At 42.7% G+C, this 20248-nt stretch overlaps 2 protein-coding genes across 2 annotated transcripts in view; one reads left to right on the forward strand and one right to left on the reverse strand.

The window, feature by feature from the left end:
- The window catches only part of PROM1 (prominin 1), an 89742-nt gene extending 74633 nt beyond the window's left edge, over positions 1-15109 (forward strand). The window contains exons 13-23 of the mRNA XM_085877912.1: positions 613-710; positions 1012-1102; positions 1311-1457; positions 1579-1644; positions 3267-3341; positions 3438-3491; positions 7518-7598; positions 7965-8033; positions 9303-9392; positions 9567-9682; positions 14520-15109. Coding sequence (XP_085734038.1) covers positions 613-710; positions 1012-1102; positions 1311-1457; positions 1579-1644; positions 3267-3341; positions 3438-3491; positions 7518-7598; positions 7965-8033; positions 9303-9392; positions 9567-9682; positions 14520-14616 — 984 coding nt within the window. The 3' untranslated portion in view covers positions 14617-15109. The remainder of the gene's footprint in view (positions 1-612; positions 711-1011; positions 1103-1310; positions 1458-1578; positions 1645-3266; positions 3342-3437; positions 3492-7517; positions 7599-7964; positions 8034-9302; positions 9393-9566; positions 9683-14519) is intronic.
- LOC147034174 (BLOC-2 complex member HPS6-like) lies at positions 14458-20183 on the reverse strand. The gene is made up of 2 exons (XM_085877919.1): positions 15976-20183; positions 14458-15711 (listed from the first exon to the last, which is right to left on the reverse strand). The coding sequence occupies exon 1, from the start codon at positions 18041-18043 to the stop codon at positions 16019-16021; it is 2025 nt and encodes a 674-aa protein (XP_085734045.1). The 5' UTR covers positions 18044-20183; the 3' UTR covers positions 14458-15711; positions 15976-16018.
- Positions 20184-20248: the final 65 nt, after the last annotated feature.

Raw genomic sequence — 20248 nt, forward strand, 5'->3', positions numbered from 1 at the left:
AGAACCTTCAGGGTTGCTCATGATGAATCGGAATCGGAATCCAAACTCGAGATACACTGTTTCTCTATATGCCTCGCCATTTAGATCAAGGTGGGATCCAGGTGTGACGTCACTGTCAAAAATCGCCACTTTACGGCTTTCCTCAGTACTTTGTGATTGGCCAACAAATTTCCAAGAAAAAATTATCTTCAAATTAGACCGTGATTAGTGATTTTGTTTTTTTCAATGGTTTTTCAAGGAAAAAAATATTCCCTTTGCATTCCCCTTAAAGTACAAGCTTGTGGAATGAAACTTTAATGGTGGTCCGGTAGAACAAACATTCCAACCTTGTATTGCTTTTCACATCATTATTTGTGAGCATGTTGGATAAAATAATTTTGCTGTTGAGGAATGGTATATTTAATGAATTGTGGTTAAAAAAAATCTAGAATGATATAACGATGCCATGTGTTTGCACTCCTGGGCCACTGTTCATGTTCATCAGTTACAGTTGTGAAAATGTCAGCCGGGAAACTTGATGATGCTTTTTTTTGTTCACTCATTCCTTTAAGAGTCTCATTCTTGAGTTTCATCCTTCGAATGCTGCATACCATGTGTACATTTCACCTGCAGTTCATTGATAAATTGGACAGACCTGCAGGAAACGGGTCGATTTTTCTTCGTCTAATACAACCTGGAGTTTATGATGTATCTACGAATGACGTGTTCAGGTGTGTAAAAAGCTTTCCTCTGTTGAGCTTGCTACATGGATCTGACTTCAGCAATCTGTGGGCAGGAAAATGCATCCCAACCACCATCACCATGCCACCATGCCCCCCCCCCCCCGTTCCCCTCCCTGCCCTGCTGACTCATTTTGTTTGAGGTTCATTTGATTCCTCTCAAGACTTCGTGTAATCTTAATCGAACATCCCACTGCCCCTTTTGGGTGGTGGTTCGTGCTCACATCATTATCAAAATGTCTCCCTTGTCTTTTGCCGTTTTCAGAATCTCATTTGTTTCTCATTCCCGCAGGAACTGTGAGAACAACCAGGGTGTATTTACTGCCCTGGATTTGAAGTCGATTTATGGCTCACATATCGATGACCTGCTTGACATCAGCAAGGTTTGTCCAACAACATTTGTGCAAAGTGCAATTAAACCGAGCTTGCATGCCAGACCGAGCGATTGGATGGTATCGGAGTGAGTGCCCACCAGGTGGCACGCAAAGCATACGTGACGTTTCCAACGAATTTTCATTTCGAATGAACGACCACAATTACGTTCACGTCGTGATCATCTGCTGAACATCGTTCCGACATTTGTTCTTGCAGTACACAGATGATTTTGAACAGAAGTTGGCTCGTGTGAATGTCAATGTAGGTGACGTCGAGATCTTGTCCACCAGTGGCAGGAATAACATTGAGGACTTTTACAACTCTGGTATCAATGATCTCAACTTCACAACCCTCTCCATGGAGGTAATTGCATTGTTATCAGTTATGTGGTGAATGCTTTGCCAATGATTGATTATGATGATGTTATTCAAAGTAATACTTGGCCTCAACCTCTTTCTTCTTCTTCTCCTCATTTTATTTTCAGATGGACAAAGGAATCGTGAAAATGGATCTTCTTGAGTTTGCTGACAAAATCAATAAAACAAATTTGGTATTTGTTTTCTGATCTCAAGCATTCTCTCACCACGTGTTAGATGTGTGCATGTGCTGTGGTGACGAAGATTTTATGGTTTTGCATGTTATCAATTTTGAACAGGCCTGTTCACCCCACGTTGCAGAAACTTGTTTTCTGCAGTAATCTAAGACTGTTGGAGGTGCTTGTACTCACTGTGGCCCTCAAAATAATTATTTATTTACATTTATGATGGGAAAGTTTCCTTATTTAGTGTTTGAAATGACAACGTATTCGTCAAATGAGAACTATTCTTTGACGTTACAATCATCCTTCAAATTTGCTTTCTGCTTTAATTGGGAACACTGCGATTCATTACAGCTCCCAGTGAGTCAACCCTCTTGGGCGTGTGTAACTGAGAATTACCTAGGCCTCAGCGGCTCATGCACAGTGTCTTCCTTTCCAAATTATCTGTGAAGTGGAAGAACCATTTCTGCAAAGTGCCCGTCTCGTCCTAAATAAGGTTTCTCGTGTCATTGCACCAGATACACACTCTTCCTATATGATGTCAACGATTAGTAACTCAATATGAATTGCGGTATCGCCTTAGTTTATACCTTACTTGATCAGTTTGTGTGGGATAAGTGTCTGCATGGCAATCGTATGAGACGACCATTGTTGCTGCAATTGGTGAAGCATCAGTGTGGGTGATGATGTGGATCAGTGTCAGCACAGTATGGAAACTCCTTCGATCCTGCAGTTTTATTGTCATGCTCATGGAGGAGCTGTGATGCAAATTGGGCACACATGCAGACAGACACATGAGACAACACCAGACTTGACTTTCACATAAACACAACCACTGAGCTTGGGGGAGGTGACGGTCACTTCCCATTTCATTATGGATACTAGTGAGGTCATCTTTATGACCTTGCTTTTCTCTCCACTCACAGCGGGTCAGTCAAGGAGAAATTTCCTCTCCTCATTGGATGCCAACCTATGGGTTTTTTTTCTTATGCTCTATCCTTTAAATGCTGAGCATCAAGCAAGGAAACAGCACTTATCATTTTTAGTGTTTGGTATGAATCGACGAGGGTTTGAACCACCAACCTCCCAGACTCAGAGCAGATGCTCTAACAAATTATGCCCTCATCACTTCCTAAGAGAGGAGTTGAATGTGCAAGTTGTGGAAAACCATGTGAAGATGATTACTTCAATATATTGTTATGTAAGAGTAAAGAGGCAACAAAAAAAAAAAAATTGAAAATTACAAACTTGCAGGTAACTGAATGAAGCCTCATTGGGGTGAAAGTGGGAAAACCCCTCCAACCATTTCTGCTCCCATCTAAACACACATTTCCCCCTATTTATGCACATAACCTATTAAATTTGCATTTTCTAAGTTTGATTCCTGCAAAAATCATTTTTCTTGTAATATTTTATTAATCTTGATGATTGTTATTTTGTTTTGATCGAAATGCTCTCGATCAACGTTTCCAGTTTGGCAGTTTTCACAGCCAATCAGTTTGTGGGTTAAAACCCGGACTTGCACCTGCATCGTATTTTGTATCCTGAAGGTGCTGTGAGGATTCAGCAGGTCAAAGTTTTAGGCATTTTTTGTGTGAATGAAAACCTTTTTCTTTTTTTTTTCAATCTTGCAGACCGACGCATCCGCACGGGCAAGCAGTCTGAGAAAGATTCATACCGATCAGGTCATTCCGATGAATGAGAGTATGGTAAGTGCTGTTAAATTAGTAAATGCAGAACTAATCATTTTGAAGTTCCTGTCTTGTTGCTATGAGAACTGCTTTATTGGTCTCTCATTCTCACAGAAACAACTGAAAACTCTCATCCAGGAGATCGAGACTATATCAAAAAGGATTCAGGTGATTTTATATCCACATTGCACACACAGCTTTCTTTAATACGCAATGTGGTACATCCTACCCATCACTGTTTTAATGTCATGATGCTTCTCTCTATAGGACAAGAAAGAAGCCAAAATAGAATGATTCTCTCATGTTTGCATCATGAATGAACTTCCCCTGTTTCTCCATACCTTCAACAAAAATTCTTACCACCCATCCAATGATCTTTATCACTTTATCCAGTTTGGGAATCTTGAGGTCCAGTTTGCAGAGGTTGTGTGCACATGACAAATTCTTTTCACATCTTTAACAGTGTCAGCACCGCTACCACACCCTCACATCTCCTACAAGTCTGCATCCCTCAAACCACACCACCTCTGCATGTCTCCCTCTTCAGCATCGCCCCTCACAGCTTCATTTCTCTCCCTTTCTGCATCCGTCCTCACCAGAACCTCTCAAAGCTTCCCCTTCTCCCCACCCATTCTTAAACCTTCCTCCTTAAAGCCTCTCCTCTCACCTTGCCCCCAAAAAGTGGCCCCACTGTCCTGCACCCTCCAAACACCTCCTCCCCAATCCCTGTGTAGACCTCAAACATCCGAGGTCTCTGCTCCAACCTGACATCTCTCAATCCAAGCTACTGCTAATAAACCGGACATCATCTGTTTAACAGAATCCTTCCTCCCACAGGATGTCCCTGACTCCCCAGCTATTGTCTCCTACAATTTGATAAGCCTGAACCATGCCCTGGTGGCATAATTACACTTCACATCAAGAACTCAATTTCTCACTGCCCTTGTATTCATGTCATACCTCCCAACCCCCAGGAGTACTTCTGGCTGGGATTTTTGCTCCGCTCCCACCACTTGTTCGTCTGGGTCTTGTACCGTCGTCCTAACAGCGACGACCCAATCTACAATCTCTCTCGGACAACATCGACAAACTTTTAACCACTCTCCCCAACTCTTTCTTCCCCATAAGTGGCAATTTCAGTTGTCACCGTGCAAATTGGCTGGGTGTTTGTACCTTTCACCAGTCATGCCACTTCAGCAAAGGACTTTTATGACTCCACGGGACTGACTCGATCTGAAAAGTTTTCCACCGGAATTTCTCCCAATGGCAAATCCTCCTTTCTGGTCTTGATGACAAACTTCCCTTACATATCTCCTGCTCTTCCTCTGCTCCAATTGGTTCATCTAATCATATGCTTGTGAAAGTCAACATCTCTCTGGCTATTCTCAGAGAGCTGCCTCAGCACTGGCGAGTCTGGCAGGTCACTCAAGCAAATTGGCAGGGACTCCAAACGCCCATCTCTCTTTTGGACTGGTTTCCCATATCTACTGCCTCTGATGCTAACTCAGCCTGGCAATTCTTCCACAGAAACCTACTCTCCAAATATGCACAGATTCATCCCATCTTGTCTTCAATTATCCCACCCTTCTTCCCGCCCATGGTACAATGAATCACGTGGTGAGGCAGCTGCTCTGAAATAACTTCCCTTTTCTTCCTTACTTGAAAGCTAACCCCACCAAAGGCAATCTCACCTCATTCCACAAAGTCTGCAACAAGTGTGTCAACTCTCAGGAGAACCAAAAAACAAATCTGTCCAACGTCTTGAATTAACTTTCAAACTTGTCTCCTTCCTATGAAACCTGGTGCCCCTTTGTTAAGTCTGTCTCTGGAGTATATCCCCCTCTCCATCCCTTCTCACTTTTCATGGCATCACAGCCGACTCCAATAGTGAGAAGGCTGAATGCTTCATTTCTGTGTTTGCTTCAAAAGCTTGTGTACCCAACCCCTCACTCTTGGTACCCATCTTTCCCTGTTGTACCCAACTGCTTCTAGACTGTGTCCTTTGCACCTGAGGAGATGAAGAAGTTTCTGGCACAACTTGCTCTGCTGGTCTTGCAAATCCTCTTTCTGCTCTGTTCACTCAATAATTTGCACGAGGTCATCTTCCATCTGGAAATCAGCCAACATCACTGCATTACATAAACGAGGTGCAAAAACGAATCCCCCTCAGTGCAGACCGGTTAGCTTACTTCCAATCATCAGCAAGGTCATGGAATGCAGCATCGCAGTTTATATGAAATCCTTCCTTTTCTTCAACAGCCTCGTCTCACCAATTTTGTTTCAGACTTGGTCACACTGATTCTTCTCACCCAACAATGGAGGGAGGCTGTCATTGTGAGACATGAGATCAAGGCCGTCTGACCATATCTCATGCTTTTGATACAGTTGTCTTCGTGCTTTACTCTCCAACCTCTCTGGCATCAAGGCCAACTCCACACATGGCTTACTGACTTCCTCTACTCTCGTAGTCAACATGTGGCTCTCAATGGAATCCTTTCATCTCCTCTCCCTGTCAAGGCTAGAGTGCCCCAAGGCAGTGTTCTCGGCCCATTCTTCTTCCTGATCTTCATCAGTGATATCTCTGACACTGGAAAATATGATTTATCGATTTGCTGATGACTCCACATCCATCATCCTTCAGACAGGCAGGCAGGTTGCATCCTCTTCGCTCTCTTGATATCTCGATAAAATCACAAGCTGGTCAAATACTTGGAATATATCTTTCAATCCTGACAAATCTCACTCTCACCATCTGACAAACACTCATCTACTTTCTTAATAATTATCGAGGAAGTTCAGTCACTCAATCCTTGGGTCTCACTATCAGCCATGATCTTACTTGGACAAAGCAAATTTCTTGGTTGGCCTGCAAAGCCAGTTGCCGACTGGGCCATCCTCTTTCATACAAAGTCCTTCCTTGGCACACCCTAACTCCTATCCACCGACAAGGTTGTCATCCACACAGCCTGATGGATTACTGCTCTCCTCTCTGGGCTGGCTCCCCTGCCTTACTTCTTATTTACCTTGATGCCATGGAAATCAAGGCCTCCAAAATTATTGGAATCTCCCACAATGAATCTGAGTCTGTGGACCTATCACTTTTCCCATCACAGATAGGTAACATAGCCAAGCCTGGTGTTGGCGCAGTGGTAAGGGCAGCGGCTTGGGATCCAAAAGGTCCTGAGTTCAAACCCCGTTGGGACACTGAATTAATACACCAGGGGGTTGACTCAGCCTGTCATCCTTCCGAGGTCGGCAAAATGAGTACCAGTATACTGGGCCGGTGTATACCCCGGTTAAAATAGGTGTACCATATCCCTGTGTCGTAAGAGGCGACCAGGGTTGCGTCAGGAAGGGAATCCGGCGTAAAACATGTGCCAAATCACTATGCGGATCATACGGATGATCCGCTGTGGCGACCCCTAACGGGAGCAGCCGAAGGAAGAAGAAGAAGAAGATAGGTAACATAGCCTTACTTTATATCTCGGTTTTTGTCTTTCTCTACCTCCTTTCTGGTCTTGCACCATCTGCTCTTTCCATGCTTTGTCCCCCCTCCCACTCTGCTTATCTGCAGGGTGCATGCAGTCCACCATCAACCCCCTTCTCATGAAACTCCCAAAATCCAGAATCACTGCTCACCTCCACTTTTTTTTTCCCCCACCTGTGGAACCTACATCCACATTTTCTTCAATCTCATTCCTCCTCTCAGTCTTCAAGACAGCTGATCACCACCATCTCAGATCATCCCCCATCCAACCGCATGATCTTTTCTACCCCCATTAACTCTCACCTTCTTCCAAATTTCCAGTTTTTCCTTTCTGGTAGTTTGCTTCTGTATCCATCTTGTCCACTCCACGCATTCTATGCATCCCTATGCCTCATTGCTCCCCACATCCCTTATTTGTCCAAGTCTCACTCTATTTTGTCCTTCCAACTCCACTGTTAGTGTTTTCTTCCCTTTTCTCTACTGTTCCTTTTGTTCTGTTACATAATGATCCGTTCAGTGTTCTCGCTCTTCCACGAGCTTTGACTCAAAACAAAAAATAAATAAATAAGTCTATTCTTTTTACCTGTTGGAGAGAATTTTGATTTGGGGAGAAACTGGAGCACAGTACCCATATTATGGCAGTTCACTGTGGTCAGACTGCATGCATGCTGAGGTGTACTGAGCTTTGTACTTTATCATTTTAACAGCCCGAGGTGAATCAAACACTGCATCTCCTGGACAATTTGGAATTTTTCATCAATAACGGATCCCTGCCCACTGTGAAGGAGGTACGTTTGTGAATGGAACGTGAAGAAAAATAACATTTGAACAACTGTGGGGCAATCTTTTAGGGACCAGCTTGTGTTGATGTATGCATGAAGGTGGGTGCCTAATATGGCCCGAGTTATTTATTTAATCATGGACATAATCGAGGCAAAAGGAAGAGTGAGGAGAAGAGGATAAAAAATTTTAAAAAGAAGAAGGAAATGGTAGGGTCCATTTGGATACAATAAGCAAGGAAGTGATTGAACATACAGAGAGAAGGGGATGAACCTGCTGGTAACATGGTTGGGTTGGTGGGTGTAATAAATATCATGGGGGTGGTGGGTATGAGACTGTGGTGTGTCTCCTGAGTCCTGCTTGTTTCCACACAGGTTGTCGTGAATTACTTTTCCAACATCACCGACGATTTCCAGCAATATGTCAAGTGGGTGAGAAGCAATGTAAGTGAACCCCTCGATTACATGGAGCATTTTTTTGAGAAACGTGCTGGCGATCCTGTTACACATGCAACTCGGGACAAAACCATTCGTCACCTGAAAGTAGAAGTGAAAACAAAACTTTTGCGGAGTTTTGCTTTGAATAACTTGAATACTGATGTGTTTGTGTTTGGGTGTTTGTGCATGAAATTCACCGCAAAGTTCACTTCCCTTTGTGCAATCTAAGTACTCTCTCGTTCTTTCGTAAATCCCCGACTCGATCTGTTTATTTCAGGTATTCCCACCGAACACATTTCTAATAAGGGTACCACAACCCCCTCCCCCCCCCACACACACACACACACTAAAATTCCAAGACAAGGGTGGTTTTGATGATGTTATCCATTTTCCAAGCATAACAGAGATGGAACTAACGTTGGAAGGGAAGTTAAACTTCTAAATTTAAACACACCATCTCTTATGTTAACAACCAAATGTAAGGAAGTTAATTTGCAATCTGAAAGTAAAGTTGTGTTTTTCTGATCGTTTTCTTTATGGTTAGTGTTATACTTAGAGCAAAGGAATATTTCTCAACCTTGTGCACGATTCTTAAAAACAGAGTTTCTGAAAGCAGAGTCAGTTAGTCTCTGGTGTCATCTTCACAACCATGCTAACAATGCTGAGCTTTGAACTTTGGTGTTTTACAAACACAAGAGCACATGTTCGAGTAGTCGGACAAAGCAACGACGTCATTACACACAATTTTAATATGGATGATGAAAAGTTAGACCTGTTGTGATAGAAATTGTATCGAAGCAATCAAACGTGATACTCTGGTTCTGACAGGATGGCACAGATGTGCGCACCCCCATCTCTAAGCTCTAACCTGGGTTTGAATCCGACCCAGCTATAAACTGCCATCCTTATGTTGCACAGACAGGCAGGGTGATTCATTGATGTGTCATCCTGTCTGCCAGCATTTGTCGGTGAATGTTAAAGATCCCAAGGTGTCTTTCACGAAGAGTCGGCAAGCCATCTCTGGCACCGTAGCCAAATTACAAATTCCTGTCCCAACAATGGGCTCAGCCGCATTGCATCAGCGGCACGGCCGTGACCTCAGTCAATGATGCTACCCCGCAGCTTTGTGCCGCATATGAACAAATAGGAGTCTGTGGTTACACGGTTGGGGTGAATATGTGACCCAACAACATCTTTGAACCATGCTACTCGTCCACCCACCTGAGACGGTAACAAGTTTGCAAAATCTGTCGTATTAACTTGGTTGTTGCACAGTTGATCACGAAGTTGGGAGGCTGCAAACCTTTGGTGAATGTTGTGAAATCCATCGAGTCCATCCTCTGCAAGCTCGTCATTAACTGCACCGTAAGTTGACATTCACACTATCTCCAACAGCCTGCCCACGTGTTAAACGAGGACGATTGCCATTTTAGCTCAACGGTCAGAAATGCCATATTTCATTTGATATCGAATAATTTGTGTCATCCACATTTAGCCAATCAGTTGAGCTGATGATCTCGCTTGGTTGTATTCCCACAGAATGTGTACTGGTTTGGCCTTGGTTGGAGCCTCTTCTTCCTCATCCCAACCATCATCTTTGCAGTGAAACTTGCCAAGTTTTTCCGTCGGATGGATGCCGAGGAAACCTACGAGAAGTAAGAGGGTGGAATAAGGATTGGCTGGCTGCCTCTTGAACACCCTGGCTTGAACTGAGCAGCAGTCACATTTTTACTTCCTTAATTATTGCAAGCCAAAAACTAAGATTTCCAAAATTGATGAATAAATTATTCAAATTTAACATGCTTTAAAAAGGGCAGAATGTTTGAAGAATTTGTCTTTAATTGTGGCATCGATATTGTATGACCCCAAAATAGGATCGGGAGGGGTGTGGAGGAGAGGAAGAACTGCTCCTCCACGGGTGGGGTGGAGAGTGAAAAATGCTAAATGGAGGAGTGGGATGGGGGAAGAGTCACCAGAGGGGTGGGGAAGTCTATAGTGGGGTGCAATGACATGGTTATCATGGAGACGGTTCTCAGAGACATGTGAAACTATATCAAGGTGGGAGAGAATGCATTCAGGTGGATTTGATGTTAATTTTACAACAGTTAGAATTCACCTGTTTTTGGATGTTCACTGCACCTCGTATTCCACAATTCAAACGAGGTTAAGCCGTCTCTCTCACCACGAAACCAAATCGAGCCACATGATGGATAATTAACAGATGGCTAACCAATTAAGTGATAATCACTTTTAAGCTTTTCAAAATCTCTTGTCAATTAAATCGCTGTATGTTGGCTTAAGCACTTGACCACATCATCCACAGGCACAATTTACCATCATGTGACCTCATCATTGAACTGACGTTTCATCCCGCTAAGCTTTTCTCGAACGCTGGACACTCGGCTCAACATCTAATCGCACATCGTCTCCCTGCAAGCATTTTCCCTTCACTTGCTCTCTCTGTTTTTCGACCCATTTGGTTTGTTTAACTCGTCAATGATGAAATGAACAGGAAGTCATTTAAAACAGAAACTGCGATTCGCATCAAACCTTGAACACATTTTGCATGCATTTCATTGTTTCCTCCACATTTTTCGGATTCTCAGTACCTCGCTGCTTGTTTTTCTACATTTGTTGCTTTTTAAGTGATGAAGCCACTTCAATATTTGGCGATGGCTTTCCTTCCATCCATCCATCACAAATGAAGGAGAGGAAGAAGAGGAACCTTTAACACATCGTGTTAAATTCTGATGGGTTCCAAAGGGTGATTTGAATGGGTGATTCTAATGGGTGATTTGAATGTGTTCTCATGGGTGATTTGAATGTTTTCCAATGGGTGATCCGAAAGGGCGATTTGAATGTGTTCTCATGGTTGATGTGAATGTGTTCTTATGGGTGATTTGAATGCGTTCTAATGGGCGATTTGAATGTTTTCCAATGGGTGATTCTAATGGGTGATTTGAATGCGTTCTCATGGGCGATTTGAATGTGTTCTTATGGGCGATTTGAATGTTTTCCAATGGGTGATTCTAATGGATGATTTGAATGCGTTCTCATGGGCGATTTGAATGTGTTCTTATGGGCGATTTGAATGTGTTCTTATGGGTGATTTGAATGTTTTCTAATGGGTGATTTGAATGTGTTCTCATGGGCGATTTGAATGTGTTCTCATGGGTGATCCTCACGGGTGATTTGAATGGGTGATTCTGAAGGGTGATTTGAATGTGTTCTGATGGGTGATTTGAATGGGTGATTCTGAAGGGTGATTTGAATGTGTTCTCATGGGTGATTCTCATGGGTGATTTGAATGTGTTCTAATGGGTGATTTGAATATGTTCTAAAGAGTGATTTGAATGTGTTCCAATGGGTGATTCTAATGGGTGATTTGAATGTGTTCTAATGGGTGATTTGAATGTGTTCCAATGGGTGATTTGAATGTGTTCTGATGGGTGATCCTAAAGGGCGATTTGAATGTGTTCTAATGGGCGATTTGAATGTGTACTAATGGGTGATTTGAATGTGTTCTCATGGGTGATTTGAATGGGTGATTCTCAAGGGTGATTTGAATGTGTTCTCATGGGTGATTCTGATGGGTGATCCAAAAGGGCGATTTGAATGGGTGATTCTAATGGATGATTTGAATGTGTTCTCATTGGGTGATTCTAATGGGTGATTTGAATGTGTTCTCATGGGTGATTTGAATGTTTTCCAATGGGTGATTTGAATGTGTTCTGATGGGTGATCCTAAAGGGCGATTTGAATGTGTACTAATGGGCGATTTGAATGTGTTCTCTTGGGCGATTTGAATGTGTTCTCACGGGTGATTTGAATGTGTTCTAATGGGTGATTTGAATATGTTCTAAAGAGTGATTTGAATGTGTTCCAATGGGTGATTCTCATGGGTGATTTGAATGTGTTCCAATGGGTGATTTGAATGGGTGATTCTGAAGGGTGATTTGAATGTGTTCTGATGGGTGATCCAAAAGGGCGATTTGAATGGGTGATTCTAATAGGTGATTTGAATGTGTTCTAATGGGTGATTTGAATGTGTTCCAATGGGTGATTTGAATGTGTTCTGATGGGTGATCCTAAAGGGCGATTTGAATGTGTTCTAATGGGCGATTTGAATGTGTACTAATGGGCGATTTGAATGTGTTCTCATGGGCGATTTGAATGTGTTCTCATGGGTGATTCTCACGGGTGATTTGAATGTGTTCTAATGGGTGATTTGAATATGTTCTAAAGTGATTTGAATGTGTTCTAATGGGTGATTTGAATGTGTTCCAATGGGTGATTTGAATGTGTTCCAATGGGTGATTTGAATGTGTTCCAATGGGTGATTTGAATGTGTTCTCATGGGTGATTTGAATGTGTTCTAATGGACGATTTGAATGTGTTCTAATGGGTGATTTGAATGTGTACTAATGGGCGATTTGAATGTGTTCTCATGGGCGATTTGAATGTGTTCTCATGGGTGATTCTCACGGGTGATTTGAATGTGTTCTAATGGGTGATTTGAATATGTTCTAAAGTGATTTGAATGTGTTCTCATGGGTGATTCTCACGGGTGATTTGAATGTGTTCTAATGGGTGATTTGAATGTGTTCCAATGGGTGATTTGAATGTGTTCCAATGGGTGATTTGAATGTGTTCCAATGGGTGATTTGAATGTGTTCCAATGGGTGATTTGAATGTGTTCTCATGGGTGATTTGAATGTGTTCTAATGGGTGATTTGAATGTGTTCTCATGGGTGATTTGAATGTGTTCTCATGGGTGATTTGAATGGGTGATTCTCACGGGTGATTTGAATGTGTTCTAATGGGTGATTTGAATATGTTCTAAAGAGTGATTTGAATGTGTTCTAAAGAGTGATTTGAATGTGTTCTGATGGGTGATCCTAAAGGGCGATTTGAATGTGTTCTAATGGGCGATTTGAATGTGTACTAATGGGTGATTTGAATGTGTTCTCATGGGCGATTTGAATATGTTCTAATGGGCGATTTGAATGTTCTCAAGGGTGATTCTCATGGGTGATTTGAATGTTTTCTGAAGGGTGATCCTAAAGGGCGATTTGAATGTGTACTAATGGGTGATTTGAATGTGTTCTCATGGGCAATTTGAATGTTCTCAAGGGTGATTCTCATGGGTGATTTGAATGTGTTCTAATGGGTGATTTGAATGTTTTCTGAAGGGTGATTCTTACGGGTGATTTGAATGTGTTCTCATGGGTGATTTGAATGTTTTCTGAAGGGTGATTCTTACGGGTGATTTGAATGTGTTCTCATGGGTGATTCCCATGGTTGATTCTTACGGGTGATTTGAATGTGTTCTAATTGGTGATTTGAATGTGTTCCAATGGGTGATTCTTATGGGTGATTTGAATGTGTTCTAAAGGGTGATTTTCATGGGTGATTCTTACGGGTGATTTGAATGTGTACGAATGGGCGATTTGAATGTGTTCTCATGGGTGATTCTCATGGGTGATTTGAATGTGTTCCAATGGGTGATTTGAATGTGTTCTAATGGGTGATATGAATGTGTTCCAATGGGTGATTCGAATGTGTTCTAATGGGCGATTTGAATGTGTTCCAATGGGTGATTCGATTGTGTTCTAATGGGCGATTCGAATGTGTTCTAATGGGCGATTCGAATGTGTTCTAATGGGTGATTCTCATGGGTGATTCTTATGGGTGATCTGAATGGGTTCTAATGGGTGATTTGAATGTGTTGTTATGGGTGATTTGAATGTGTTCCAATGGGTGATTCGATTGTGTTCTAATGGGCGATTCGAATGTGTTCTAATCGGTGATTTGAATGTGTTCTAATGGGCGATTAGAATGTGTTCTAATGGGTGATTTGAATGTGTTCCAATGGGTGATTCGAATGTGTTCTAATGGGCGATTCGAATGGGTGATTCTCATGGGTGATTCTTACGGGTGATCTGAATGGGTTCTAATGGGTGATTTGAATGTGTTGTTATGGGTCATTTGAATGTGTTGTTATGGGTCATTTGAATGTGTTCTGAAGGGCGATTTGAATGTGTACGAATGGGCGATTTGAATGTCTTCTGAAGGGCGATTTGAATGTGTTCTAAAGGGCGATTTGAATGTGTTCCAATGGGTGATTTGAATGTGTTCTGAAGGGCGATTTGAATGTGTACGAATGGGTGATTTGAATGTGTTCTGAAGGGCGATTTGAATGTGTTCCAATGGGTGATTTGAATGTGTTCTGAAGGGCGATTTGAATGTGTACGAATGGGCGATTTGAATGTGTTCTGAAGGGTAATTTGAATGGGTGATTCTAAAGGGTAATTTGAATGGGTGATTTTTATGTGTTTTGTTTGTTTCTTGGTTTTGCCGATTTCATATAAAAAAATGCCAAACTGAACCACTTCCTTCGGATACGTGTGTAATATATTAATTTTTTGCCTTTGCCTTTTTTTGTTTTTGTTTTTGTTTTCCGTTTCAATTTTGACTTTTTTTTTTCTTCAGTGTTTATCTCGAGGAATTGGGGAAGAAAATTCGTCCAGTGAAAGTACAAGCCAAAGAATGTAACGTTGAAGAAAACGCATATAGCTTCCCTCTTTGAATGAACAAGATTTGTATAGACTCGCACTCACTGATGACAACAGGCTTCCTTCCCGTGAAGCCAACAAGACAGCCACACTGAGGTATGTCGATGAGAAAACGCATGATCGATGAAAATAGATCTGTGCACTCACACACTTTGGCCAATTACAATCGTTTCTCCCTTTGGATGAGGCGAATAAGCAGCGTTTTTGTTCGTCTTCACGTTAGTTCTTGTATAGATGCACTGAATTTAGACTTTGTTAAATCATGGGGTTCTTGGATATATATTTTTTTTATAACGAGCTTTGAAGAATTGGGTGTTTTGGTCATGGGAAAGCACAATGAATGATTAATGAATTGGTTAATTTTGCAAGATTGCACTGGTTCTTTGAAGTATTGTATCGGTTAAATAACTTGAGGGATTTGAAATGTTGTACAGCGATATTTATTGTTTATATTTATACTACTTTAGCAATTGACTTGTTACAAATAAATGGTTTGCTTTTGAGGCATTTTTTTTTCCTGTTTTGTGTCAAAGTAGAAGTCAGGAGGGTGTGTTCACATGTGTGTGGATGTGTTGTCCACCAAGCAGGTGATGTTTTCTACCAGGTATTACTATGGACCACCATTCAAAGAGGGCAATGCATCCAAATAATTGAAGTTTTACCAATCCTAGTTAGACAGCACTTTTTGCCTTGATTGTATCAGCAGCTTCACCAACAATTTATCTAAACCTTGTGAAACTCCCTTAAAAAAAAAGGTAAAGGATACCATTAATGTAAGGGTGGGCTGTCAGGATGTCTGAGGTACACACACTCACCTCTAACCTGTCTAGCTTGGGTTCCTGACCCAGCTATAAACTGCCATCCTGCTTCACAGGCAGAATGATTCATCAATGTGTGTGCCATCCATCAGATGAACATTAAATTGGGCATCCCTTCTGCCAGCATTCATTGGTGGACGTTAAAGATCCCATGGTGTCTTTCACGAAGAGTGGGCGAGCTATCTCTGGCACCATGGCCAAATTCCAAATGTGTGCCCTCACCAGCAGAGGGCATTGGCATCAGTAGTACAGCCTTACCCTCAGCCAATGATGCTACCACGCAGACTTATACTGCATACACACAAAGAAAAATGTAAGGGTATGAAACCATAACCTTTCACAAGTAATGGAACAGAGGATTAAAAACAAAGTTGAAGCTGAAAGAGGCCAGCAAGGATACCGTTCATGACTCCCATCCTCTGTGTTTGAAAGGGGGAAGGAGGAGAGGAGAGGAGAGGAGAGGAGCAAGAAGAGAAGGGTGGGGAAAAGTGGACAGATTTAAAATGTCCAATACAATCATTGCACTTAGCTGTGTAAAGCCAAGAGATGTCATACCAATTCAGAAGCAGATTTTGTTTCAGCACCATTGTATGGCAGGTCAGTTGCTTGCAGATTGCATAATGGTGTTCTCCAGGCAGTCCCAGGCCGTTGATGTGTAACGGTGAACGCGTACTCGATGTCGGCACAGCAGCTTGTGCAGCAGTGGCCGAGCCGCTCGCAGGTGCAGTTCATCAGGGTGGCAAGGAAAGGGGCATTCATCCGATAACTGTGTTCTTTGACAGTGCCCAATCAGTTCTTGCACAACTTCCAAAACACTCAGGTTGATGGGACAAAATGCACAAATTTCACTGAGATGGGAATCCAGCCCACGGCTTCTTGTAAAGGCCTCCAGGAACATGGAGAAAAGCTTAGATTTTAGGTTGTGGCTTTGCTTTGCGACTTTCTTTGCAACAATAATTGCATTCCGTAGGTCTCCACAGCTTACAAGTCTCCGCAATGCCTTTACGATTGTTTGTGGATGGCCACTATGCAGTTCCAGCTGTGTACGCAGCCATTGCACACTGTCCCCTTCAGCAGGAAGTGCTGCTATTGCTCTTTTATACAGAATTTCATTGATCGGCTCAGTTATTGCAGCATTCTCTAATTTTCTTTGCATTAATGACACAAATGGTACGACGAGGTCAGGATTAGTATAAAACAAGGCCTTGCACACAAGCTCAAAAGATAGTGACCGAGTATCTGGTGGCAGGGATAACAGCAGCTGCCAGAACTGTGCACAGCAACTTGAGTGCAGTTTGTTGTCGTCGCCCATGTAAATCTTCAACACCTGCCACAGGGTGGAAGTGAAGTACTCAGGACAGAGAACAGCTGAAATGGGTTCAATATTCAAAATGTCTTTGAATAAGGAACCAGTAGTGCGTTTTTGGTCTTCTTTTTGGTCTTCCTTTTGGGAATGGAGTTCCCAAGTACTACCAGAGTGCTGTGGGCAGTGCTCTTTCAGCAAGCACGAGTCCAGAGTGAGATCGTAGAAGCCCTTTGTAGTGAGCACGCAAGGATTCTTTTCATCAGTGTTTGTAATATCCAATGCTGGACCAGGTAATGGTGAGTGAGCAAGGATACAGCACTTGTTCACATCGATTACACACAATTCCTTGCCGACAACAATGTAAACCAAATTGCCATGTGCTTTCATAAGGACTGCATCTCTTCCTTCTTTCGATATCCGTGTCAGCAAAGGCACTTGGCAAATGCATTTCAAAGTAGTGTGCACCATCCAGATGGTACCACTCGTATCAGCTGCAACAAACCCTTCCCAGCACAGTGTTGCCATACATAGACCGGGTCCATCAGCCCGAAGATCTTGCCAGTTAAGACACAGTGCAAATAAGTCGACTCCTTTTGGCCCGATTGCCACGCGTGTCGCTGCACCATGAAGTGTGCACAAGGCCAGTGAAGGTTGAATTGAGACAGGTTTGTAGGTCAGTACGATTGAGGTCAATGACTGCACAGCTCCATCAGATGGCCACATTAAGATGCAATTCCGCCCAGCTGTAATACTGCACGGCACACACTTCCGAAGGATGCACCGTGCTGGTCCCAGACTTGGCCGCCCCGATCCATCACTTAGGAGCCTACGTAACCACACGCTGCATCCAAAAGCCGAAGGCATCGACGATTTTCCAGCAACCACTTCCTGACACCAGATTACGTCGGTGTTCGAGATGGTCACGGATCGGAGGTAATATGCAGACTCTGTTGTCACGTATGCCTCAGTTTTGGCTTTCCATGCCATTCCATCATGATGCCAGAATTGCAGGCAACCATTTTGGAACCCTGCAGCAAGCCAAGACAGTTCCAACAGGCAAATTGCAAGCGGCCTGGTAGAACACGAAAGCAGAGGGATGAATTTCGTACCACTTGGATTTTCACACTTGCATTCAACAGCTGGGATATGCGCCATCGCTGCTGTATTCTGCCTCGACCAAACAAATACACATTTCTTGCCAGCAGCTTTCACTGAGAAATCAGTCGCAACAAAGTTCCTCATCTTCACTGCTTGTGTTAGAAACTCTGACAACTGTATGGAATCTACAAGTGCATCTGACTTCTGAACAAGAGCCATGAGAACAATGTCTACATGATGACAGCTTACCTTTTATATCCAATCAAACAGGATAGGCATGAAAAGCTGTCTAATTTTAGAAGGGTTTTTTTTGCTCTTTGTTAACTTCTGCTTTTGTCTTGTTGTTCACTTTTTGACTTGTTCGGAGAAGTCCCGAAAATCACCCTCTCACAACGTTACGTAATACTTCAATTTTCTTGGTTGTGACTCGAACAAGGAAATATGAACCACAATAGTAATATCCAGCATTTATACACCAGTATGCAGCAACCACAGCACCACTTTAGCTCACAGATCCATGACATCAAATACAGAGAATGGTTAAAAGGTGCTTGTGAACAAATTGTGCACAATTCATAGCTGCTAAAAAGCTTTGGAACTACCCCAAATCTACCCCCAAGAGAGCAGTGGAAAAATTATTGAATAATGAGTAGACTTTCTGCCCAAGGCATTGCGATCAAGTCGACATGGGGTGTGGGGGGGGGGGGGTGGTTTCGATGTGATGAAGGGAAAATTCAGAGCAATTTCCTTGTAAAAAATGGTGTGACATTGACCACATTCTTGTGGTTGAAAAAGAGACGTCACTTGTCCTTTAGAAGTCTGGTGATTGGAGGCATTGCTATTTTTAAGCAAAGCAAAAGTTCAATTGCAGGTTGTAAACATACTATTAGACAGTCTACTGTGTTTTCACAATGGTGCCTTAGCTTGGCAATGCTCTGGTCTGACATTTCAACCACAGAGTTCCTGATGAAGACCATCCAGTCTTCAGGTTAGACGTGTGTCTTGCCTCCAAGGACAACTAAATTAGTTGGTGGTCCCTTGCTTTTTTTTTTCTCCAATGAATGGTTAATGCCAAGAATGTCAGCTTCAATTTGCTTCCCACAGTGGTTAGCATCGCTGCAACACTCCAAGCTGCTCTGCCCAAAACACACCCCACCCCCTCACAACCAAGATAAACAGTGACCTCCAAGCCCAACACCTGCCCAACCATAAGCCATTGATCAAAGCAGCAAAGTCACATGTCCCAGGCAACAATCAAACGATGGAAAATGTGGACCCTCAAACGATGGAAGGCCACTGAACATGCAGGCCACATCCAAAATATCTCCCTATCGTCATCAAACTGCAGGGTTCTGATCTACCATAGACAGAATGAGTCTTATGGTCTCAACCATCTTTGCTCAGGAATTGGCAGATTCAATGCCTACATGCGACTGTAGTCTCACTCAAACTGCAGGCCATTTTATTGAGGAATGTGGCACACACAGCTGCCCTGCGCAGACTCGCACCATAGGCATGGTTGAGAACTGCCAACTTCACTTCCTTATCTCGATGCCACAAGCAAGAGAAAGACAGCAAGGTTCAGGTCTGACATGTCAACCAGAGTGGTCCTTCAGTCCCAGATGAAGACCACTCAGTAGTTGAAATGGATGTGCATGTTGTATAGTAGGGACAGCTAAACGAGTTGGTGTACCCCCCCCCCACTTCCTCTCCCCCATTTTTGTTTTTTTCTCTCAGACGAACGGTTAATGATACAAACATCAGCCTCTCCTTTCCTATGGTGGTTACAACGATCATTGCTCTGTTGAGTTCATCTATAATTGGTGGCCCTTCATTACCTCCACCACTAAAGGTGGACTGAGGTTATGTTTCACTCCTGTTTGTCTGTGAGCAGGATGTCTCAAAGTTATGGACAGATTTGGTGTGTGCCAAGGAAGAATTAATTCGATTTTGGTGAACATCTGGATCTGAGAATTTTTCAAGGGATTCTTTATAATTGAGAGATGGGGCCAAAACCAATATGTAGCATGATATCTCAAAAAATTGTGGACAGATTATGACAAAAACTTGGATGAGTTGGGTACGTGACGAAAACAATCCGATTCGATTTTTACTTTAGGTCCGGATGCAGATGAGGCCCATCAGTGGAATACAAAATGTAAACTGTTCAGCCTGGCAGAGGTATGTGCTCTTCTGAGTTTTAGAATCTGTTTTGTCATCTTTATGAGTACATTCTTGGTGGATTAATTGTTTTGTCACCAGAGAAAACCATTGTTATCTGTGCAGACTTTTCACTCACGACATGACCTGAAACCACTCACGACATGGCTGAGTTCTAACCTGAAAAAACTTCTCAACGTGTTCTTTGGCTTAATGGTCAGAGCGTCCGATCTGAGTCTGGGAGGTAGGCAGTTCGAACGCTGG

Source organism: Eptatretus burgeri, chromosome 1 (genome assembly GCF_056783735.1).
Source record: "Eptatretus burgeri isolate ZD-2024b chromosome 1, Ebu_testis_v1, whole genome shotgun sequence".
Taxonomy (NCBI): Eukaryota; Metazoa; Chordata; class Myxini; order Myxiniformes; family Myxinidae; genus Eptatretus; species Eptatretus burgeri.

Excerpts from the sequence above, each read along its gene's own strand:
- LOC147034174 (XM_085877919.1), bottom strand. The coding sequence starts at position 18,043 with ATGGCTCTTGTTCAGAAGTCAGATGCACTTGTAGATTCCATACAGTTG.